The 24,814-nt window shown below is 49.0% G+C and overlaps 1 protein-coding gene across 2 annotated transcripts in view; it reads right to left on the bottom strand.

Annotated features, from left to right (window-relative positions):
• Positions 1–653: 653 nt before the first annotated feature.
• The window catches only part of SCARA5 (scavenger receptor class A member 5), a 90,369-nt gene continuing 66,208 nt past the window's right edge, over positions 654–24,814 (bottom strand). Inside the window, exons 7-9 of one of the 2 annotated variants that reach the window (XM_020812756.3) lie at positions 15,868–15,924; positions 10,245–10,442; positions 654–2,127 (exon numbers count right to left, since the gene is read on the bottom strand). In XM_020812756.3, coding sequence (XP_020668415.3) covers positions 1,991–2,127; positions 10,245–10,442; positions 15,868–15,924 — 392 coding nt within the window. In that variant the 3' untranslated portion in view covers positions 654–1,990. Of the gene's footprint in view, positions 2,128–5,708; positions 8,221–10,244; positions 10,443–15,867; positions 15,925–24,814 lie in introns of those variants that run through there. The other variant, XM_072986216.2, reaches the window with a different exon arrangement.

The raw sequence follows: 24,814 nt of genomic DNA, 5'->3' as shown, positions 1-24,814 counted from the left end.
ATCGGATTTGATCCTTGCATCTCAATGGCATGGTGTGCTTCAAGTGCCCCCCCCTTAGGTCTGGCTCCTTCCTGTCATTTCCCCATATCGTGATGGTGGCTTAAGAACAGAGCGACTTCAAGATAAAGGAAGTACACACACACACACCCAAAAATGTTTAAGTCCGTATTAGGGCAGCACAGATGCACTGCATCGCTTATTTAAAAAATCGAAAACTTCCTCCCGGAACCAGGAAGAGGAAAGGAGGTTGCAAGGAAGGACATTTCCCCCCCCACACCACCTTTTTTCTGACTTGCCTTAAAGATTCAATCAAGAATCTGCCTGCTGTTGGTGGATTCAGCTGCAGGGAGGTTCTTGGCTGAATCTTTAAGACATTCAGGGTCTTTAAGTAATTCTCTTTTAAAGTCACTTCACGATATGGGAAACTGACAACAGAAGGAGCTTTGACAACCTCAAGCTCGCTTTGGTTGATAGGAACGAATGATCTGGTGGACTCTAGCGATCACGTCCCGTGGGAACAAAGCAGCCCCTCCCTGAAGCCGACCAAACAGCGGGTTAAATGTCCATCGAATTGCACTCCATCCATTACCAGAGGGCTGTGTTGAACCCTCCCTAGGCTGTCCAGAGTGAATCCATGCAAACAGGAAGCCAAATGTGGTAAAAAAAGCATGTTTATTCCTACAAGAAACCCTTTCAGGGGTAGCGCAGCAGAAAGAGCCCTAAACCGGCTTAAAGCTGGCTTCTGGGAAAGGGTCGTCATCCAGAAGATGAGCCACCTCTCTCTAGCAAAGGAGGAGAAAGGATGTAACGCCTGAGAGTAGCCGTATACAGATCCACAAGTGGTTACTTGAAAAAGAGGGGAGAAAAAGGTTTAAGCCTACCTGCCTGCCTGTCGGTCTATCACCATCACCCTGAAACCCACCCACCTGGCTCAGGTGAGGTGTTGCATGCCCTGGGGCCCACCAAGGTGAGCACAGCCTTTCCCTTTGCTCCTGGAACAGGAGTGCTGTCTCCAAGCCCCAGAGAGATCTACCTGCAGCAGGTGGGGAGCGGCCGCCACCCTCATGGTTTGCTGTATGGCAAAGGTTCGGATCCTGCATCCTGCTCTCTTGCATGCTATGCCCTCTATTCCAACCTGGCTTCCACCTGTGTTCCTGTTACCTGTTCCTGTTTTCCGATGCTGAGAACAGTTTCGGTGAGGTTCTCCTCACCGGCCCCATCTCCAACCATCCAGAACTTGACAAATTTCAGGTTGGGACGACCAGACAACCACTTGAATGTTCCTGGAGCGCTCGCTCTCTCTCTCTCTCTCTCTCTCTCTCTCTCTCTCTCTGTGTGTGTGTGTGTGTGTGTGTGTGTGTGTTTAAGGCAATTCCCCCCCCCTTCACACCCTGCAGGGACTTAGAACAGCAGTACCGGACGCCTTGGTGGTCCAGTCTATGTGATTCTAGCATGTGGCGGATGCTTTTTTTAAATTTTATTTTATGCTTAAGAAAGCCACTGTTGTCGGCAGCTTGCTCCGCAGGCAGGTGAGGGAATCCACAGCTGCTCGGCTGCTCTCTGTTGCACCTGCTTTCGTGCACCCTGTGGAGTGACAGCACTGGGGCGGTCGCGGCGTTGTACGTGGCTCGCCATGGCAAAATCTGCATCCCCGGATTAAAAATAAAAAGTATCAGGAGAAGCCGTTCTACGGAGAACAGCGGCAGGCGGAAGCGGTTGGCCGTTCCATAAGCTTTGCTCAGGTGTGCGTGGAAGGAGGAGTGCTATTATTTGGGGAAGGGGATAAAATTAGGGGCGCGGGGGGCGCGGGCTGGCAGCGTTACAGTACACCCTACTGCAAGCCCCGGGAAACAGAAAAGGCCCAGGTGGCCTCCATTTCCTCCGGGAGCAGAGAAGAAAGGAAGATGTCCACGGGGGCGGGAGGTGTGTGTGTGTTGGTCAGTTCCTGAGGTTCCCACAGATCCACGGTGTGTCCTTTGGTGGTGCCTGCTCACTGCGCCAAGCATTTCACGCCCGCATCCTCGGCGTGCCCGCAGTTGGTTTTCCCCCAGTTGGAGAAGCTGCACTGGAAGAGGCTCTCCTCCGTTCCTTTGCAGGCCACGTCGTCCATCCAGATGCGTCCTTTCCCTGCAAGAACAGAATAGAGGCGGAGGTCTTGGCTTCGGGAGACATTTTTGAGGAGGAAAAGGGCCCAGAATCCATCCTTTTCTTTTGCTCGGAGATTCCAAAGCTTTTTTTTTTGGGGGGGGGGGGGGACTCAATACAAATAGCTATAGTCATTCCTTTTCATTCCCGCAATCATAAAAAAATGGGTCTCCTTGCACCGTTATTTATCAAGAACAACAGAATTAGCTGCACTGAAGTTCCTCTTTTTTTGGTGCATGTGTGGACATTTTCCATGGGCCATCATCCCTGACCTATCATCTCTAACCTATTCATCCTGCAAAGGGGGCCTTGGGCTTTGGGCCCATTTCAATTGGGGATGTGTGTGTATCTTCATCACAGCATGACCAGTATCGCTTATCTTCGGCTACCTTCACTTCATACAGTATCTGTCCTAGAACACGCGTTTGCTCTGTTAAAGGGATGCTCAAGGCTCTTCCAGAGGTGGTGAGTGGCTGCTAGAGATGGGATTTTTGGATTTCCACTTAATTCTCTATTCTGGGATTGCTATCTGAGAAAAAGAGACCACAAACACCTAAATGTGCCTCTTCTGGGGGGCGAAACAGCCTCCACTAGAAAGCTTTGAGGCTGAGTTAGGCCTAGTTCCACCCAGCTTCCTGTTCAGAAAGAAAACTCCCAGCCTGCACCGGGGCAGAAACAGGAAGCCTGAGCCGAGCTAGGCCTAGCACTTGAGGCCCATCTCCCAGGCGAGCCACATTTAGGTGTCTGCAAAGTGTTTATAAGTCAGAGAGAACCCCCAAGGATGGAGAGTTAAATGTTGGATCTGTTGTAGGACAAAGCCAGCATAAAAATATTTTAAATGAATGCAACAATTCTTAGGTGGCTTCAGAAAAGAGTCAGAATATGCCATCGGCTTTGGTTTGATGCCGGTGATCAAATACGCCGGAATCAAATCAAAACAGAGATCCTGAGGAAGAGGGTAAGATTTGCACATTCACAGTGAACTGGAAGCAAAGACAGGCAGACTTTTACGGGATGCAAAAAAAGCTTCGCTTAAATTGAAATAAAATTGGGGGCATGTTGCGAATACAAAGCCAGACCAAGAGCCCTCCTTGTCAGAAACTCCTTGTCCAGCCATCTCGTTCTCACAGTGGCGAGGGTGAAACTTGGATCAGGGTTGAGTCTGGAGGTGAGACTTCGAGACAAGAAGTCAGAAGACCTGGGTTCAAATCCTTACTCTGCCCCGAAACCTCTTTGGGTGACCTTCAAGCAGTTGCTCTTTCTCCGTCGCCGTAGCTCCTGGCCTGCGCGTTAAAACTTAGAACACAACTAAACTTAAAGCGGTGGAATTTACCATCGAATTATTGTAAGTCCTCTCTGGTTATGGGTCAGCAGCACATTCATGTCATCAAATAATAAGTCATAAAATAAAACGCTTAAATTAAAACAGCAGGCTAATGACTCTGTCTGCAGTCTAACATGGCAAACCAATTTAAAATAATTTAGGACAGAGAAAGCCAGAGAGTCACAATGAAAACCCTACAAAGTGTTTTGAGCTAACATGAAAGCCAGAGAGAATGGATTTTCTAGGCTTGTTTTCAATTGGTAGCAAAGGGGGCAGCCAGACATCCCTTGGAAAGGAGTTTATTCAGGTGTGGGGGCATCACCAAGACCAGCGGGTTCTGGACCGTAATCAGTTGCGATGTTTCTTTTAAATAAGTGCATTGATTAATTCATTTCTTATACTCAATACAGTACCACCTTTTCTTGAATTAATTCAGGGCAGGACTCATGGTTTTCTGACCTGGTTTTATCTTCCTACCACCTTGGGAGACAGAGTTAGGCCGGTACTTCCAAACCCAGATGGTCTTGGACTACAACTCCCTTCCTTCCTTCATCTTCAATCTTCATGATATATTTGGTAAAGATATTGATTTTAATGCCAAAATTGCTTTATTGTCAATTTCTAATAATACAGATTTGGACCATCACTCGAAAGAATTAATCACCAATTTTATGACAGGGGCTAGAATATTAACAGCTAGATTTTGGAAAGACAAGAATGATATTAAAATAGAAGACTGGTATTGTGAAGTATGGGACATTGCATTAAATGATAAATTGACTATGGAACTTAAAATAAAAAGAGGGGAAATAAGTTCTAACAATTTCTACGTATGATATTTGGGGTAAATTTTTGGAATTTGTGTTAGTGAAAGGAAGGGGGAAAGCCTCTAAAGAATACTCAATACAATTTTGGAGAGGTAATCTGTAATAAAATGTTACTAAAAAGAGTCCTGTGGGTATGGGGTGCATGTTAGAATTTAGTTTATAATAAGCGCTATTACTTGTATTTTTTTTCCTGTATTTTTGTTGTTATGTATATGTGTTTTTTGGTGTATTTTTTATATAAAATAAAATTAATTAAAAAAAACAACAACTCCCTTCCTTCCTTCCTTCCTTCCTTCCTTCCTTCCTTCCTTCCTTCCTTCCTTCCTTCCTTCCTTCCTTCCTTCCTTCCTTCCTTCCTTCCTTCCTTCCTTCCTTCCTTCCTTCCTTCCTTCCTTCCTTAGCACGGGGGGGGGGGGGGGCGGAGGATGCTCATTCTCCCTGCAACCCTTAACTGTGACTCAGGAGTTATAAACTCTATGCAAAGTGATATTAAGAATGAAGAGTGCTTTTAGGAGTAACAAAAAGGCACAGAAAGTCACCTAAAAAGCACAGAGGAAAATGAGAGAAGGGTCTCCTTGTACAGATGGCAGGAAACGCACAGATCATATCAGTGCAGAAACCAGCATTTTAAAGGGAACGAAGGCTCTCTCTGTCTGCAGAAGGGTCTTTTTTAAGACAGCCCGCGGGGCTACCTTTAAAAAAAAAAAGCAGCCGTCCTAGGCCACATAAGAAGGCAGGGATCAAAGCGATATCTCTGTCCTGCTATCTTTGCAAATACAGCAGGGGTGGGGGAATTGCTTGGGTCCCCCTTCCCTTGTCTTTCTATGCCCGCTCAGCCATAAGAAGACCGGGGGGGGGGTGGCAAATATAAAAGGGTTATACAATATTCATGGCTTCGTATTCATTCTCTGAACCTCAAGAATTATGAAGCAACACATATCTGACGAATCAGGGATATTTAACGAATATCCGGATTCGTTTTTATATTCAGCCCCCTGTCTAGAAACACTTCTTCACACACCATTTTACAAGCATCATTATACAATCCTAATTTGACTTACATTTCTTTCATGGCTATGGCTAAACAAAAGTTGAGAATGGCTTGAGGGCCTCAAGTGTTTTTGGTCCTCTCCGGGGAATCCTGCCTTCCCGGGATGTGCCCAAAGTGAGACAGCCTCCTTTTCAACCATTTTGCCTCCAGAGAGAAAGAATTCAGGCTTGATTTGATCCGGGACCCACTTGTTCATCTTTCTGGCCATCCAGGGGGCCCCCAAAGCTCTCCTCCAACACCAGATTCCAAACAAATCCATTCCCCCCCCCTTGTCAGCTTTTCATTTGATTGTCCAGCTTTCATACCCATATATGGTGATAGGAAATAATATATTGTGGATGATCCCTGTGATGATTCCCCCCCCCCCCGAATTCCTTTATGGCTGCCCTTCCAGATCTCCACCTTCTTCTGATTCCTTGGCCGCCATCTCCCTTTGGACTGGTGGTTGAACCAAGGTAGACAAAAATCTTTGATTATTTCAATTTCTTTATGGTCGACATAAAGTGTATTTCTTTTGTCCTCACGGATCCTCTTAGAGCCACCTAAACCTGGTGAGCAGTTCTAGGAAATTCAAAGGTCTGCATATTTTTTTGCTGCATTTCTGGTTAGAGGGATCCTTTTGGAACAACTTCGCCTGGAGAGCCCGTCTGGGAAATTCAAACGCTTGTACTTATTTAATGACCTGTATTGGACGGAGAGACTCTCCTGGAGCCAGATTACCTGGGGAACATGTCTGGAAACCTCAAAAGCTGTTACCTTTTTGTTGCATTTTGGCTGAAGATATATTTTGGGAGGGTTTTTTTGCAATCCATCTTGGTTCTAATGTCTTCTGTCATCCTCTGCACATTTAACTACTTCCCTACTCGCCCTGAACCTCCAGGTTATTTAAGAGCCAGATAAAAATCTTGGCTCCTTCAAAATACTAATTCGTGAGGGACCGCACGACCACAAATACACCAAAAACAAACGATCAAAGGCTAGGCTTGGGAGAAATCCCAGCCGCAGACAGATTTGCACAGGTGGATCACAAAGATACCAGAACATTCACTGTTTTTCCCTCTGGAGATCATTCAGACTTGCTTTGATCTAGGACCCACTTGTCTCTCTCCAGCTGCTCAAAAAGAGGGGATAAAATTCCCAGGTGGTGCTCACACGGTTGCAGCTTAGATTTCACCGAGGCACCCCTCGTGGTCGTGTTTATCACTCGGCGCAGCTTGTCTGGCTTGGTTCCGGTCCGTTTCCTCTTGTGATGCCTCAGTCGGCTTCTCCATCCCAGGCAGGAGGCTCTGGAGGGGTGGCCCACGACCACACAAATATACACACAGGCCCGACCCCTCAGCCTCAAAAACGAGCTTCCAAGGAAAACCAGGACTTATTGCTACACGTTCAACTGGAGACGTCAAACAAAGACTGAAAACTCTCTCTCTCTCTCTCTCTCTCTCTCACACACACACACACACACACACACACACACACACACACACACACACCCCAACATTGAGAATCATGGCATTGGTATGCATTGTTCTGAATGCTGGAATCACAGTGTCTCCCTCCCTTCCTTAAGTAATATAAAAACAAAGCAACAGATATATACGTTTGTGAGATCCACATCTGGATTATCTCAATAAGGACTGACAAAGCTCTGGCTACCCTCGGACAGAGATGGGAATTTACTGGGTTTGCCTTTCCCTATGAAAATATTGGTCTTATGTGACTTGAGAATAGCAAGAAGAGAAACGGCATCTCTTTCTAAGGTTTGCACTGTGTCTTCGTGTAGAAAATGTGTGCAAAACGAAGCAGGCATTTGAAAAAATTGCATGATGGGAAAAGTGTAGATTTGATGTATACGGTCTTTATCTGTCTTGCCCGATCTTTTAGCCTTTTGGATGTGTCAGTTCCGCCTCCCGTCATCCCCAGTCAGTATGGCATGATGGGCTTTGTGGTCCATTACCTCTGGAGGTGAATCAGGCAGAAGAAGGCTGGGCTACTCTACACCAGATAAGAACTGTCTGGAGATGGGCGAGCGTTCTTCTTGTGATCCAGCAGGATTTGTATAGTGTTACAGTGCCTTAAGGGACGTAGTGGGGCTGCGGGTTAAACCGCAGAAGCCTCTGGGCAGCAAGGTCAGAAGACCAGCTGTCATGAGATCGAACCCACGCGACGGAGTGAGCTCCCGTTGCTTGTCCCAGCTCCTGCCAACTGAGCCATTCGAAAGCATGTAAAAATGCGAGTCAATAAATAGGGACCATCTCGATGGGAAGGTCACGGCATTCCGTGTCTAGTTGCGCTGGCCACGTGACCACGGAAACGGTCTTCAGACAAAATGCTGGCTAGGAAACGTGGATGAGCACCGTCCCCTAGAGTCGGACACGACTGGACTCAAAGTCAAGGGGAACCTTTACCTAAGAACGCCTTAAAAATCTGCACGAGATGTTTGGCCAGGAGTGAGAACTGTTGGAATTTTATTTGCAACCTCACCATGCTGCCTGTAGTTTGAGTGATTGGGGGGGGGGGGAGGAGAGACTTTCCTAGGCTGAGGTGATTGTCTATCCAGCACTAATGAATCGCTCCTTCCAGCTTTTGAATTCAAAGGCAGTATTGCTTCTCTGCTAACTTTTTGGTCCTTCTCTTTGTCAGTTGGTGGCAAGTGGGGCTTTTTTTTTTTTGCTTTGGATCTGTTCCGTTGGTTGTCCGTATGTGTACAGTAAAGAAAGCAGCATACTGTAATTTCAAGCCGATGTAAGTAAAGAAATGTTTTTTATTCTTTTTTCCTACAAATGTCTCAAGAAGTGCCGGCCGGTTAAGGAGAAAGGGGTGGACTTCGGTGGGCTTGGAACTATTATTCTCCTCTCTGGATCTCTGTGCTTCTACTACGTACAAAAAGAAAATTTTACCAGAAATTCACAACAGCATAAACAGAGTCATAAATAGGATACGACGACTAGTGGTTTGACCCAAAATTCAGAGGACACAAAGATCTACTGCTGGAAGTGAGCAAAGCCACATGTTGCCATTAGCTGCTCGAGGAGGAAGGGACCCACCTGTCCCATCCAAGTATATGGCCTCCAGCTATTGCTGGACAGGGTCACCAAAGCGACCAACATGAATTTGACCCAACTCCGGGAGGCAGTGGAAAACAGGAGGGCCTGGTGTGCTCCGGTCCATGGGGTCACGAAGCGTCGGACACGACTGAACGACTAAACAACAACAACAACTCTTCCCTGGGCAGATGGGAACCCAAAAACAGGCCTGCTCAACACAGACGGCGGTCACTTCCCCTCTTGCTTGCCTGTCCTCTTCCCGCCTATGAAATCTACTGTGATCCAAGCTTCCAAGTTGGATCAATAGAACAGCCAAGCTGGGAGGCCAGAATGTCTAGATATGACACTGGGAATCAGCGTCTACCAAGGGGACAGCAAAGAACGCTTCTCTCAAGCCACGCGCCTCTTTCAAAGGAAAGCCAGTCTCCAGCCAAAGACCAAGCGGGGTGAATTTTCCAAAACCTGATCTAAAAATTCAACTTGGGGCGGATACGTTCTCCCTTCCTCTTGCGTGTCATGAAAACTACTCTTGGGTCTTTTGACCCAAAACAGACACAGGATTTTTTTACATTGTCTGACAGCTACGTATGGAAACCGAAGAATGATCCAGGTCATAAATCCTTCTCCTGGACAGCTCCTGTTCTCTTGAGCTGTTAATGGGAATTTCCCATTGCTCTGAAGTTGCAGAAATAGATTGAATCATCATCCTCACCGTCGTCGTCTTAGAACGGCTGAGCTGGAGGGGACCCCATGGATCATCTAGTCCAGTGGTCCCCAACCGTGGGCCTCCAGATGTTCTTGGACTTCAACTCCCAGAAATCCTGGCCAGCAGAGATGGTGGTGAAGGCTTCTGGGAGTTGCAGTCCAAGAACATCTGGAGGCCCCAAGGTTGGGGACCACTGATTCTAGTCCAGCCTCTGTCAAAGAGGCTCACTGGGGAACTGAACTCCCAACCTCTGGCTCCACGGCCAGATGCCTAAACCACTGGAATGGGAGCATGTCTGCAATTTATGGGCCACCAGGAGACCCCCCACAAAGAGGCCATGATCCCCCACAGGGAAGGTCAGCATCTCCACGGGTCCTTTGCATTCCCTCCAGCCTTTGGCGCTCAGGGTGCAATTGGTCAGGGTGCCGTTGGGCGGCTGCAAAGGTGCCTATCTGATCCCATCGGAAAGGGCTGCTTGAATGGGGATGGCCTCCCTTCCGTCCGGGGATGGCCTCCCTTCCGTCCACCGGGATATTGCTCCGGCCCAGTCCCAGAAAAGGAGGAGCCCCCGCAGCGGAAGCATAAAAAGAGCCAGGGTGGGCATGGATGGGGATAGGGCTGGAGCGCCGTTCCCGTTACGTTGTGTGATTGCTGGGAAACTGATCTCACCGGACGGCTCCCCAAGGGGTCCGCATTGCGATCTATTTCCCCGTGTGAGTGCCACCAATGAAAGGAGGATTCAAGTGTCATTGGCCTGAGCTGTCGGATGAGCGGCAGCTGACACCCCCCCCGCCCAAGAGAGTTCAAGACCTCTCCTGGACATCCCATCCACTGAGATGCTACGGAAGACTTGTACTACACAGTGTGTGTGTTTGTGTGTCTTTGTGCAGTTATGGGTGAGTGCCTGCTCTCCTCTTGCATACGCTCTCCAGGGACCTCCAGTTTGTCCAATTTCCTTTCTTACTCTCTGTCATTCTCTCTGTCCGTCTCTCTCAACGTACTTTGACATTGCCCACACCTCTGCAGAAGGTAGCTGTACCACCAACTTTCATCCTCACCAGGGTCGGTCTTTCATCCCACCCATCTTCACTGTTCCCCAACCCGCCTCCTCTCTGTAGTGCCATAAATCCTGCTGGGGTTTGCTTACCTTGCCCGAAGGCAGCCATCCGCTGGACCTCTTCAACCCCTCGGAAACCCAACATCCGGCACACGACGTCCCCGTCCTTCAGGTCCCAGCCGTCGTCACAAACGGTGCCCCAGAGTCGGTCGTGGAGAACTTCCACCCTGCCTTCGTGGGGGCCGGAGCCATTCACCAGCCGGATCATCCCCACCTCGGGGCTTGGAACTGGGGAGGCGAAGAAGAAAGCCCGGGTGAAAACGAAACACCTCGACCCTAAGAGGAGGTTCCTGCCTCTTCCCGCTGAGCTGGGAGAGCATCCAAGCCTCCCCTTGTCAAACAAGGAGGACAACACTGATTATTATTTTTATTTTCCAAAGGCTTTTGCAGACCTATTTTTTTGGGTTACTGCTCCCAGAATCTGGCCAGTCCCCAAGAACAGTGATGCCTAGTGATGCTTCCATACAGGAAGAGGAAAAAGCCATCAACCGGAGACAGCTTTTCTTTGGAAACATCACTCTGGGGTGGACCTAACTCTTGCCGGCCGCTGGAGTTCAAAGAAACCAGCGCACGCTTCCAGGCGCAAAGACATGTTCCACCTGGCAATGCACGGCTTCCTAACAACGCTCGCTCGTCTCCACAGCTGGGCAAGGGACCAGCGTGTTTTCAGCAGGGAACCAAGAACAAAAGACATCACTCCCGCAGGTTAAGTGGGGCCAACGAGTTGGCTTGCTCAGAGCCGTAGATCAGAGACAGGCAATGACACTCTCCCTCGGGCCGCCTCGGTGGGTTGCTGCTCCAATGGCGAACATAAGCAATGGGCATCTCCTTTATGGTCTGTGATTGTTCCCATGAACCCATCGTCGCTTGATGTGCTGGGCAGCTCAGTCTAAATGCTAAGGCCCCATCAGGAACTTCTCAAAGTTGTCCAGGGCTGGCTGGAGCCCAGGACCCTGGGGGGGGTGTCACCCAAACTGGGTAGAGGAACAGTAAAACTCCATGCAGATGTTTGGGAGCCTCTGCAGTTGGGTGTGGACAGATTCGTTCCTGCTGGGACAGACACTTGCCCTCTGCATATGGTTACAAGCCCCATCCGCTCTGGACAATGGTGTCTTCCATAATTGAACAGTTTACCGGGGATCATGGGAATGAGCGTGTGGTCAGGTGACATGGGGCAGGTCTTGAGCGGCCACTGGTCAAAGCTGGAGAAGTTTCTCTTTTTAAATATGACCTCTCTTGGTATCTCCTGGCCAGCAGGTCTGGTAGTTATGCTGGTTCCGAGATTCTGTGGGCCTTAGTCCACAAAAGGCATTTTTCCAAGTTCTGCACTGGTTGTATCTACAGAGCAGTGGTCCCCAACCTTGGGGCCTCCAGATGTTCTTGGACTACAACTCCCAGAAGCCTTCACCACCACCTCTGCTGGCCAGGATTTCTGGGAGTTGAAGTCCAAGAACATCTGGAGGACCAAGGTTGGGGACCACCTCTATAGAGACTTCGTGTAGGGCTGTGAATCCCAACTTTGGGTCCCCAGATGTTCTCAGACTACAACTCCCAGGAATCCTGGCCAGCACAGCCGGCGGCAAGGGCTTCTGGGAGTTTTAGCCCAAGAACATCTGGGCACCCCAGGTTGGGAACCCTTGCTCTTGGGTTTTCAGGAGAGGAAGGCTGTTTTTCATGTCATGTTTCGTAATGAATGAACGGATTCATTGGGAGAATCAAGGTCTCCAGCTCCACTTAAGAAGCATCCTGCCCCTCCGCTGTGTGTTTGAAAATCGACTCCCTCCTCTCCCTCCCCTGAACCAAGAATGGGTGCCTGGAGTCTCATCAAAGTTTGGCGAGGCAGGACAATGACTAGCAGATGTTTGAGGGCCTGTGTTTCGAGCACGGACGTAACTCCGACCGCCTGTCACGCTGCCCTCTGCGCGAGAGCCAAGGCAGCCTTTAAAAATGCCCCACGAGGCCCTGCCGTTACGTCAAGCTTAGCTTGGCTACAGATGCCAAATGTTCTGCTGTTTCGTATCTCCTTTCAGGCTGCAAATCTGCTGTCGTTCCCAAGTCAAATGTGGTTTTTTTCACCCTCTCTTTCTCTCGAACGCTCAGCATGTACCAAATAAAAACGGACATGTTATGTAAGCAAAACCATGTGCGGTTGTTGGGTGTTTCATGACCGATGTGGGTCATACAATGTTTTGCTTAAAGAAGGGAGGGGAAATGGTTTTAGTGTGCAGGAGACACTGCCAATTTTAAACGTAGCGAATCGATGGAGTACGCGAATGCTTACAGGCCCAGGGGAAACACTGGATGTGTACAGTTCTCAAAATTTCAACAAGAGAAAAGTCAGAATGGACCAAGCGTTGATGTGCAGATCCTAGTCCCTGAGCATTCCACCTTGCAGAATTATCAGACGAAACGGAGCTGCCTTAAAATCGAAGAGGGCAGCAATAGGTTTAGTGGAGAGACAACGTCAGTGCATGCTCGGAGGGTCACTTTAAGGAGGTGCAAAAGAGCAAAAGCTGGCTGGATCGCTCAGGGGTTTTAGTTGGGAGTTTGAATCCCCACTGGGCCTCCTGCACGTAGAGCCAGCCTGGGTGGCCTTGGGCCAGCTGCATGGTGGTCCATTCAGAAGAAGGGAGTGGGTAACCACATCATAGCAACCCCTGGGAAAGGTTGCCATAAGTTAGAGCTGGCTGGATAGCACAGTGGTTTAGGTCTCTGACCACATAACCAGAGGTTGGGGGTTCAAATCCCCCCCCCACGGGGCCTCCTGGTAGAAGAGTCAGCCTGGATGGCCTTGGGCCAGCTGCACAGCTGGCCCAAGAAGAAGATGGGAAATCACTTCTGAGTATTCTCGATCAGGATCAACCTGAATAAAGGTCACCAGAAGACAGAATTGACTTGATGACACCCATCATCGTCGCCGTCATTAAAAGAGCTAAATAGGAAATGTGTAACATTGGTGGCTAATGGTTGCCATGTGGCCAACGGCTCCTTTACACTAACTGGGTACCACACCAGAAGGCAGACAAGCTGGCTGGAAGCAACCCTGTGGCTGTTACACGGGGACGAGAGAATAAACCGCAGATGAACCACGGGCCAGGAAAATGAATCGATTTTGGCCGTGTGTCGTGTGCTCAGGAATTTACAAAAAGTTCTGAAAACTGGCCAGGTTGGTGTAACGTGACCCGCACGTTCCGGCTCAGGGGGTTGTTTATTTCATACTGATGATGAATCACTCCATTTCTTACATGAACATGGTTGTCAATTTATTTCCTTTACAAAGGGGTCAGGTTTCTGGGCACTGTGGCCACTTCATGGCCACTGCGCTGGTTCCCTTTCTTTCTTTTCTTTTAAAGGTATATCAACAAATCAACTCGCCATAGCTTGAAAGAGACAGCCTTCCCCCACCCTTTGAAAAAAGGGCTTGAGCAGAGGCGTTTCCTGTTTCTTCTTTCTCTCTCTCTTTAATCCTTACAAAAAGGTCAAGGGAAGTAAGTAAAGGAGGGAAGGGAAAAGGGGAGGTGGAGAGAAGGCTTGGAGCTCTTTTACTGCACTGTGCGATGTATCCCTTCTGTTATTTTTGTTCTTAAAGGACAGGCCGGGGAGTGATTGAGTGATTGAGAAGTGTACCAGAACCAGAATATTTTAAAACGCACGTAGACACATAAACGCTCGCACACACAAGGAAACAAAGATGTTTGGAAAGAAATAATGATGAACTCGGTGCAGAGCTTGGACTATCCACCCCAGGATGCAATCATGGCTGGCTGGGGAACTCTGGCAGCTGCGGTCCCATAAAAGTAACTTTTCTCAGCAACAGCTGTGTGCCCCGTGAGCTCTTCAATAAGAGCTTTTCTTCTGCTTTCACTTGGAAGGGGGCAGGGGAGTGGTGAGGGCCATGGACCAGGCCAGGCACAGAGGGTGGGTGGGGGGCATCCCAGACCAAGTGCCAAGATCATCTTTTAAAAAAAGCAAAACTGAACCTCCTTGAATGTGAGGCCGTGGGGCATCCCGTCTGCCCCGAATGCTCTCCCCCACCTTAGCAAAGAGTCCCTCTATAGCAAAAGGGACTGTGTGTGCATTTCAACAGCCCCCTCTCAAATCTTGTGCATGCAACCCAAGGGGCATGCATAGATTTTGGTCCTCAACTGTGTTTGTTTTCATTCAGCTTATTACCTCCCCGGCCCTTTTCCCAAAACGAAAATAGAAGGAAAAAGAAATAAACATGATTGCTAAGGCAAACAAGCCCTGGAGGGCCATGCAGCTGCAGAAAGATATCATCAAATCTCTGGGATAATTGGGAGCATGTGTCTCCGAGGGCTGAGCGCAAGATTTATACCCCAGCAGAGAGGAAAGCTTGCTCGTTTTTCATTCCACTCGCCCAGGCTCAGAGGGTGGGTCTGCTCCTTCCTTCCTTCCTTCCTTCCTTCCTTCCTTCCTTCCTTCCTTCCTTCCTTCCTTCCTTCCTTCCTTCCTTCCTTCCTTCCTTCCTTCCTTCCTTCCTTCCTTCTTCCCTTCCTTCCTTCCTTCCTTCCTTCCTTCCTTCCTTCCTTCCTGCCTTCCTTCCTTCCTGCCTGCCTGCCTGCCTGCACCACCTTTCTCCTCAAGAACATCCTAAAGTGGCTTACATCATTAAAATATAGTATTGAAGCTAACAACAGTGAATATACAAATACTAAAAGAGTTCAGTCAAATACCGTACTAAAAAAACATAAGCAACACCAAAACATATTCAAAGCAGTAAGGCACAATCATCCATTTAAAAGTCGCACTCTTTTTTTCAAAAGAGAAAGGCAAGGTAAAAATATTTTAAATCTATAGGATGCCTCCATGACAAGATGCAAATTCCTTTCTTGAAAAGAACAAGTTCTGTAGCTCCTTAAAAGATGAAGATGTTTTATTTGGTCTGTGTTTTTGTGGACTGCCTCCCACTTCACTGGATGCAAGTAGAGGGCAAGCCATAAAAACATACGCCAAGCAGAACTTCTTCTTTTCTCTTTATGGTGAGAGAATGTCCCTGTTTGCGTTACAATCCATGGAGTCATTGAGTTTTCTTTCTGAATCATGGGTGCAGAAGTACGATGTCGCACATTCATGAACCAGAGGTGTGGGGTTTTGTGTGTGTGTGTGTGAAGAATTGAATTCGTAACACAGCTTGCCTGAAATGAGACAGTTTCTTTTTCGTCACACCGATTTTGAAACACAAGCCCTAAAAGCGCGATTTCTGTCTCTTTCGCTCCTCGAAAAATGTTTGTTTTTTTCCGGCCCACTTTGGGCTATTCAGGAAAACCTCGATGATGAAAAACTGGTCTCGTCCTCAAGCAACCTCACAAGGGCCGGACATTCAGGCTTGAACCCACGAGCAGCAAAGAATCCGGCAAGAATTCTTTACATCCGTGATTGCAGGCTGGCCTCCTGTTCCTTGCTAAAGTGATAGGAAATGGCACACTAAAAATAAAAATAAAAGTTGTACACTTCGCCACAGAACAAGGGGCTCCTGTGCCTTGGATAGGAACCGTACGCCCAACAGCGGCTGCTTTGTCTCACCTGGATTAAATGATTCCTTTGGACTGATCGCTTCTCCTGTATGAACTTAAAAGATCCCTGAGGATTCGCGAAGGTAAAGGTGAGAATCCAGCATGAAACAAAAGATTACCTGCTTCTCCGCCCGGGTCTCCTTTCTCCCCTTTCTCTCCCTTTGGGCCTCGGTCACCTGAAAACACAAAGGAAAAGAAAATTGGGGTTGGGTGGGTGATGGATTTAAAACCTCATGAATAAAGTGGATGATGGGGTTTGACCACTGTCATGATATTAAGCTGAGAAACTGGACCCAGAAGGCTTTGGGGGGGGGGAATTGGCTTTGTAAGCTCTTTCAAGCTCCTGGGTACCCAATGGAGATGTAAGCCAATGGTCTTGGTTCCTTTCTCCCTTTTGGCCGACTTTTCTCCGCCATGGTGCCCACATGGACTAGGAAGGGATCCTGGAGTGGCGTGCAATGACCAGGAAAGGAGGCTGAAGAGGGATAGCAATTGGCATAAAATTAAATATGCTGGTTTATAGGAATCAAGGCAAACTTAGAAATCTTACACTTCGAGCAGGATTTCAATGCCTGGGAAAGACAGTGAAAGATCAGGGTGTCTACTAATTGTGCTGTCCGGGCATTGGTAGCCTTCGAGGTCCTGATCCACCTCCTCCTTACGGTTCTTTTCGTCACCCTTCAACTGGACATCCTTTCACACGGCTCCCTCTTTGAGTGGAGTTCTCTGGTCCCTACCAGAGGTCAACTGGTTACCCTACTGGGCTGTCCCAAGGGCATCAGGGGAAGGAAATGGCGCGCACACACACACACACACACACACACACACACACACACACACACACACACAGAGGAAAGGCCTCAACGGCTAACCCAAGGACACGATCCAGCGACAAGTGCTCTCGCGTAGGTCCAGGGGGCGCTTGGACAAGAGAGAGAGAGAGAGTTGCCCTTGGAGGGCGTTCAGAGGATCCGATCTTACCCGTTGGCCACCAGCTGCCCTGGTGAATGGAAAATAAAACTGCGAAAAGTGGTTATATAGCACTTCCCACTGTCTATTTTACTCTACTCTCCAGAGGTCAAAAGGCAAAAGAAAAGGAAAAAAAAACCAAGACATGCTTTGGCCAAGCACTTTCCCATTCCAGTCGATTGGGATTCTTTCTTGTTGCCGGTTATTTCCAGGCTTGCCTTAATAATGCCACCACCACCCCCAGGTCACACTGACTGGGTGATGGTGGGGCATCTAATCCAAACAAACAAACAAACAAACAAACAAACAAACAAATACACGGCCATACAACAATTAATTAGTTAGTTAGTTAGTTAGTTAGTTAGTTAGTTAGTTAGTTAGTTAGTTAGTTAATTGTTGTACGGCCGTGTAAGGCCGTGAAAGCCTTCAAGAATATGAATGAATGAATGAATGAATGAATGAATGAATGAATGAATGAATGAATGAATGTTTCCAAGCTCAGGCCCCAACTGTGTTTTCTCCCCATCCCACTCTCTTGACTCACATTGGGTTGTGTGAACGTGTTTCCCTTCTGTCACAAAATTCATGTGCATTAGAGATGGGCGCGAACCGAACCACGGACCAGAAAAACCAACCACGCGAGCCGTTTCGTGGTTCGTTTCACGAACCAGTTTGGGGATCCTGTTTTGCTGAAACAAAAATAAGGGCTGAACTCCCCCCGCCCACCGGGGCGGCACTTGGTTTTGTTTGTTTTGTCGAAATTGCGATGAATTCCTTGCTCCGGCCACCTCCTCTCCCTTCCCCGCCGCCATCCTCAGAGGCGGCAAGCCGGGCCCGCAGCTTCGGCGCCTGCCTCCACCACCCAGTTGACAGGCGAGCGCATGTGCACAGGGGCCACAGGGTTTGGTTCCAGGGAGGGAGGCTGGGATTGCTGCCTCTGAGGAGGGCGGCAGGAGGGCGGCAGTGGAGGAAGCAGCGGCAGGGAGGCGATGGGGGGGCAGTGGGAATTCGTCATTTCATCATTTTTGCCAATTCGTCATTTCCCCGGTTCGTGGCCATCTCTACTGTGCAAACCTAATGAATCTGCTCGAACATTATTTTATGCATTCGTTTATTTTGCCGAATTTATGCAACTGAAGCCTGTCTGCAAGGTCTCGGTGTTTGCCCGTCCCAGGCACGGTAGCCCTTTGCTTTTCAAAGCAGGCCTGCCGATTTTCATCTCATAGGATTTCATCAAAACAATGCCCCTGCAGGGCCTTATAAATGCGTGAACTCTCCAAGCGAGGCTTGTCCCTCCCCTGCAAGAAGGGTGCGTTCATGAGGATAATCCCATCGGCCTCCACCTAGGCAGGATAGTCTGGATGGTGGGACAGAATACTGAGTCTCACATCATTGCATGAAGATCACAGAATCCTAGAACGATGGAGGGGGGCCTCTAAGGCCATCCAGTCCAACCCTCTGCTCAAGGCAGGAATCCAAATCCAAGCAGATCGACAGACAGCTGTCTAGTTTTATCTTGGATACCTCCAGTGTCGGGTCCTCACGTCCTTCTCTCTGTTCATGAGATGGTCACGTGGACTGATCCTGTCCTGCATCTCCCCTGTGGCTCTGAAGGACCACATGCAGGGAGTTCAGCCTTCTTCCATCCTATAATCCCCCCCCCCGCCCGTGACATGCAACTTTTTCCACATCTAGAAATAGACAGCCATCAGATTGGGGCCTTGATTGGCATCCACGCACCCCAAATGCCCCCTCTTGCCCAAATTCCTGGCTTCTGCTTCCCGCTGGCTCCAAGCCCAACATGTGTGAGCTGGCGTCCGGCTTCACCTCCCGCCATTTGCATCTCGTTAGGTGCTTCTGCGCCCTCCCCTCCCCGATCCTTCCTCCGCGCTCTCCAACCTCCTCCCGCCTTGTGGCATTTTGATCCTCCAGCCGCTTGTCTCAACCGTTTAGACAGATGGGAAGCAGCGCAGGCCTGGGCACTGTCTTGCCCGATCTTCCCAGAGACACACCAACAACTGTTGCGGGTGAGGGGCGGGGAAGTATTTCTCCATATATATATTTATATATATATATCTTGACAACAGAGAAAGCAGGCGTGGTGTGGTGGGCAGTGTGTTGGGTTACGACTCAGGAATCCTGGGTTCAAATGCCTGTCCAACCACAGAAACGCACTGGGGTGGTGGGGCTAATGGGAAACCATTCCTCCAGCTTCTCACATAACCCTAATGGATGCAGAATCTGGCCCTCTCTCTGGCTGTTGTTGTTTAGTGGTTCAGTCGTGTCCGACTCTTTGTGACCCCATGGACCAGAGCACTCCAGGCCCTCCTATCTTCCACTGCCTCCTGGAGTTGGGTCAAATTCATGCTGGTCGCTTTGATGACCCTGTCCAACCATCTCGTCCTCTGTCGTCCCCTTCTCCTCTTGCCTTCACACTCTCCCAACACCGGGGTCTTTTCCAGAGAGTCGAATCTTCTCATGAGATGGCCAAAACACTGGAACCTCAGCTTCAGGATCTGTCCTTCCAGGGAGCACTCCGGGTTGATTTCCTTCAGAATTGATAGGTTTGTTCTCTTTGCAGTCCAGGGGACTCTCAAGAGCCTCCTCCAGCACCACAATTCAAAAGGATCAATTATTCGGCGGTCAGCTTTCTTTATAGTCCAGCTCTCACTTCCATACATCACGACAGGAAAAACCATAGCTCTGACGATGCAGACTTTTGTTGGCAAGGTGATATCGGGGAGACAATATACAGCCTTGTCGTACTCCTTTCCCAATTTTGAACCAATCAGTATGCCTTAAGGAATGTCAGCTTTCTTTTGATAGAGCTCTGACCATTATTTCCAAGCCGGATCCGTGTCTGCTTCCATTCCTTTTCCCACCTACTCTTCTGCAACAGTTGGTAACCAATCCTTAGGGGCAGGCGACGCAGGCCCTCCAGATGTGTTCCAACGGACAGCCTCCATCAGCCTTAGGGCTCCTCCTAGTCGACAGTGAAAGATTTATGGGAATTGTAGTCCAAGAACATCTGGAGGGCTGTTGCTGCCTGCTTCTGCACCCGTGGGGAATAGTCAGTGGGTCCATGGGTGACTCCAGAAGTAACTCCTCCGAAGCAGAGGGCTTGGATCAGTCCGGGGGCAGAGAAGGATTCTCCCTTGACCAGAGGGGGTGGCGGGGGGGGGGGGGAACGGGAGCAGTCCAAGTGGACAGAGTTTGGGAATTTCTTTCTTTCTTTCTTTCTTCTTACATACAGCTCCCAGTGGACATACTGACTGGGAGGTTCTGGGATGCAAAGTCCAAAAAGATTACATTTACAAGCTTTGGGGAGACATCAGCATGCGTTGTTGTTGTTTAGTCATTAAGTCGTGTCCGACTCTTCGTGACCCCACGGACCAGAGCACGCCAGGCCCTCCTCTCTTTGACTGCCTCCCGGAGTTGGGTCAAATTCATGTTGGTCGCTTCGATGACCCTGTCCAGCCATCTCGTCCTCTGTCGTCCCCTTCTCCTCTTGCCTTCACACTTTCCCGACATCAGGGTCTTTTCCAGGGAGTCTTCTCTTCTCATGAGATGGCCAAAGTCTTGGAGCCTCAGCTTCAGGATCTGTCCTTCCAGGGAGTACTCAGGGTTGATTTCCTTCAAAATGGATAGGTTTGTTCTCCTTGCAGTCCAGGGGACTCTCAAGAGCCTCCTCCAGCACAATTCAAAAGCATCTATTCTTTGGCGGTCAGCCTTCTTGATGGTCCAGCTCTCACTTCCATACATCACTACTCGAAAAACCATAGCTTTGACCATGCGGACCTTTGTCGGCAAGGTGATGTGGGCCACAGAATGGGCTACGCGCATCATGAATGACCCACCCTCTGTGGGAGGGCTTTTTACCTTCCCGTTGAAAGGTATCCATTATAAGGCCAATTCCAAAGAAATCCAACCAAGCAAGAGATTGTATTAACAACAAGAGGCCGGTTGCCAATATTCCATTCCTGGGCAAGTCAACTGGGAGGGTGGTGGCCAACCAGCTCTCCTTGGAGGAAAGAGATAGCCTTGATCCATTTCAGTTGGGGTTCAAGCCATGCCCTGGAACTGAAATGGCCATGATCATCCTGCAAGACGATCTTCCGAGGGAAGGAGGCAGGGCAGTATAACCCTGTCGGTCCTCCTGGATCTTTCTATAGCTTTTGAACGGTCAATCACGATATCCTTCTGAGAGGGCTATTGAGTTTAAGACTTGGGGGGCTCTGTTCTTCTTCCAGTCCCTTCACAAGGGCCTGCCTGAGATGGTAAAGCTTGAGAAAGCATCATGCCTCTTTGGGACCTCCCTGATGGGGATCTCTCAGCCATTTCCTCCACGCTTTAAATGTTTGAAGGGCCATCATGTAGGAGATGGAGTCAGCTTGTTTCCTGGGGCTTCAGAAGGCAGGACAGAAATAAATTGATTCAAATTGCAAGAAAGGAGATGAAGACTCAACCTAGGGTAGAACTTCCTCACAGTTAGAGTGGCTTGACCGTGGGAAAGACTGTCAAGGGAGGTGGTGGGTTTCTCTTTTTTTTCAGGGATGTGGGCTAGATCAGTGGTTCTTAACCTTTGTTACTCGGATGCTTTTGAACTGCAACTCCCAGAAACCCCAGTCAGGACAGCTGGTGGTGAAGGCTTCTGGGAGTTGCAGTCCAAAACTCCTGAGTAACCCAAGGTTAAGAACCAGTGGGCTAGTTGATCGCGTGGGGTCCCTTCCAGCTCTACAATTCTCTAAACAAAACCCTTCCGCAGTCTGTGAACAGCCCGGCGGAGAAACTCTGCAGCTACTTGTGAAAAACATTTCAACAAGCTAAATTTGGTCACATCAGGATGAATAACCGAAGAAGCAAAAAGTCCAGGAAATGAAAAATGGACCGTGAATAATTTTGAAATCTGGGATGACAGGCTCGGCGATGAGTCCACCTCCCGCTTCAAAGCCTCCCTCGTGGGCTCAGCACCTTCCCCTTGAGCCTGGGAAACGCTCGGCCGCCAAAGAGGGAGAGATTCTCTCGGCCCTTACGGTTGATCTTGGCCTCTTGGCTTTGCCGTCTGCTTGTCTCTGTTTGCGTTGGCACCAGAGGTCAACAATCTGCAGGGCTCTTCTGTTTTCCAGAAATGTTTTATCTCCCTTTCCATCCCCTGAAGACAGATGAGACGGGGAACAGACCCCGTGGCGCATCTTTTTCATGTGCCTAATGCAAGCAAACAGAGCGATTTACAAAGGCGCCTCTTTCAATGTGATTATGGGTTTGTCCACCACGGCACAGGGAATCACCCCATTCACACACGCAGGGCATGCGCTCGTTTACGAATATGCTTGTGTTGCAGGCACAGAGCACAAACCAAGGTAATGGATTTCCCCAAATCTCTCAGAGTGTCTCCGTGAAGGGAAACTTTCAGCTTTAATGTCCCTCAGGAATAATGTGGGTTTGGCCTGGACTTAGTCCACTTTTTTTTACTGTTATGGGCCATTAAGTCATTGTCATTAACAGCTTTGCTTGGGTCTTGCAAACACAAGGTCATGGCTTCATTTATGGCGTCAATCCATCTCACACTGGGTCTTCCTCTTTTCCTGCTGCCTTCCCCTTTTCCTACCAATTTCTCCACTGAGTATTGTCTTCTCATGGCATGTTCGAAGTTAGACAAGAATGTTAACTTCTACTCATTTCTATGTCCTTCTGGCGCTCCAGTTTTTTGTTTTTTTGGTCTTATTAACATTCAACGGCAGTCCTGCTTTAGCACATTTTTTTTCTTTCACTTCCACCCGGTGTTGTTTCCTTGCTGCTTTTTGCCTGTCCGACAGGGTCATCTCTATATCTAATCCAGCTTTCCATATCTCTTCGGCACACAGACTGAACTGATAGGGAAATGCAACGCATCCTGGTTTGCCACATTTGCCTGTAGGAAACCATTCTGTTTCTCCATAATTCTGTCGTAAGATTTGCCTCTCGTCCAGCAAAAGCAGATTATAGCGAATTGAGTTTTCAGTCCAGCTGCGCATTTCCTAATGTTATTGGCCAATTTAATTGTTTCCACAATTTCTCTTGTGCCTGTTTTCACAATCAATTGGTACAGAAGCAATCCCGACCCCTGGCTTCCCCCTCTTCGGATATTGCACAGGCCAAAACCCTGGCTTCTCAAATCCCAGGGAACTGGATGCATCAGATCTGGCATCTCTCCTAGGATATACTCCCCACCTTCGAGGGCAGTATCCTGCTATGTCGCAGATGCTTGGAAACATGGCCAGGATGGCGCACCTGTGCTCACGTCCTGCTTCCATACCTCTTATAAGTGTCTGGGATTGAAGTTTGCAAGAAATTTTGTGGTTCAGTTTCCTTCAAAAGGGGCTTGCAGAGAAATGTTGCGTGCCAGTCCATCCAGTTCGTCCTGAAGGTTGCGGATTGTTCCTGGACACCCGCCTTCCTTTAAGAACATCTGCCCAACTTTTCATTCCAGACCTGCAAGGTCAACCCTCAAATGTGCCCACTTGGCTTAACCTTCAGAAACATTTCCTGCTGATTCGAAATCCTATTTCCCGGGTAGATGTTGTTATTAAAGCGTGCTGCATAGATGCCACCCCACTTAAAGTATTCTCTAGGGGTGGTTTACAATTTAATTTTGCAGGCTGCACATTGCAACACCCCCACTCCCCGGCGGCTGGGGGGGGGCTCACTTTCCCGACTTTGGGAGGACGGACAGCCGAGCTCACCTCAAGCCGGCTACCTGGGATCGAACCACCCAAGTCGTGAGCAGAGTTTGGGGGTGCAGTGCTGCAATTTAAGCACGGTGCCACAAGGTTCTTAAAGATGGGGTTGGAACCCCATCTTGGTTTGCTCATGTGTGCCTACGCTCTCTCATACGCTCACTCACACAGAATCTGTTCAGCCGTCCTGTGTACTTAACAGCTCCAGCAGGGACCTTTCAGGAAATATTATGCTGGGAATACGGGCTTAGGAGCTGGGAACACAGCCAACGCAGATGGTCTCCGTTTTTTTCCCCCAGGCCTGGGAAGAGTGGGAGGAGGTGCCACCTCTCCCTTTTTCAAAACATCCCCCTCCAAAAAAGGTCATTTGCAAGCCCACACTGCTTTCTCTCTTTGTTGTTGTTTAGTCGTTTAGCCGTGTCCGACTCTTCGTGACCCCATGGACCAGAGCACGCCAGGCCCTCCTGTCTTCCACTGCCTCCCGGAGTTGTGTCAATTTCATGTTGATCGCTTCGATGACCCTGTCCAGCCATCTCGTCCTCGGTCGTCCCCTTTCTCCTCTTGCCTTCATACTTTCCCAACATCAGGGTCTTTTCCAAGGAGTCTTCTCTTCTCATGAGGTGACCAAAGTCTTGGAGCCTCAGCTTCAGGATCTGTCCTTCCAGGGAGCACTCAGGGTTGATTTCCTTTAGAATTGAAAGGTTTGGTCTCCTTGCAGTCCAAGGGACTCTCAAGAGCCTCCTCCAGCACCACAATTCAAAAGCATCCATTCTTCGGCGGTCAGCCTTCTTTATGGTCCAGCTCTCACTTCTCTCTTAGGGCCCCCCCCCCAATAATGCAGCCTGCATAGGGCAGCAGCATAGATTCTTTGATCAAAGAAGAGAAGCCCATTGCTTTAATGCCACACTCAGGTCACCAGCGGGCAGGAAAGCTCCCCAGCCTTTCCCCTGTCATGGCAGCCCCTCCAAACCCCGAGCTCCTGTTTTAGAAGGCTCCGGGAGAACCACCCAGTGAGCAAAGAGGGGAAGGAATCATGTGGATATCATGACAGGGCTCCTTCCTGTAAATAAACCAAACCACCCCCTGGCATCACTTGGAAGTAGAGCGGCCACTTCCACGTCACCAAGAAAGAGGACCCGCAACAACCAAACCGAGGATCAACAAGGACACTGATTTACATTGAAAGGCATGTGCTAATTCCTATGCCAAAAGGCAAAACCAGAAAGGATTTTTTAAAAAAACCCAAATAGACAGTATTTCAAGATTTCTCTCTCCACCAAGGAAGACCATCCTTCGGTGACAGGAGCACCTACGGCAGAGGCCACCCTCCAGGTGCGGCTGCTCAGGGTGGAGAGGACCCTTCCAGTGCTGGATCAGACCT

Source organism: Pogona vitticeps, chromosome 1 (assembly GCF_051106095.1).
Source record: "Pogona vitticeps strain Pit_001003342236 chromosome 1, PviZW2.1, whole genome shotgun sequence".
In the NCBI taxonomy this organism is placed as follows: domain Eukaryota; kingdom Metazoa; phylum Chordata; class Lepidosauria; order Squamata; family Agamidae; genus Pogona; species Pogona vitticeps.
This window is presented reverse-complemented; position numbering and strand designations above follow the sequence as displayed.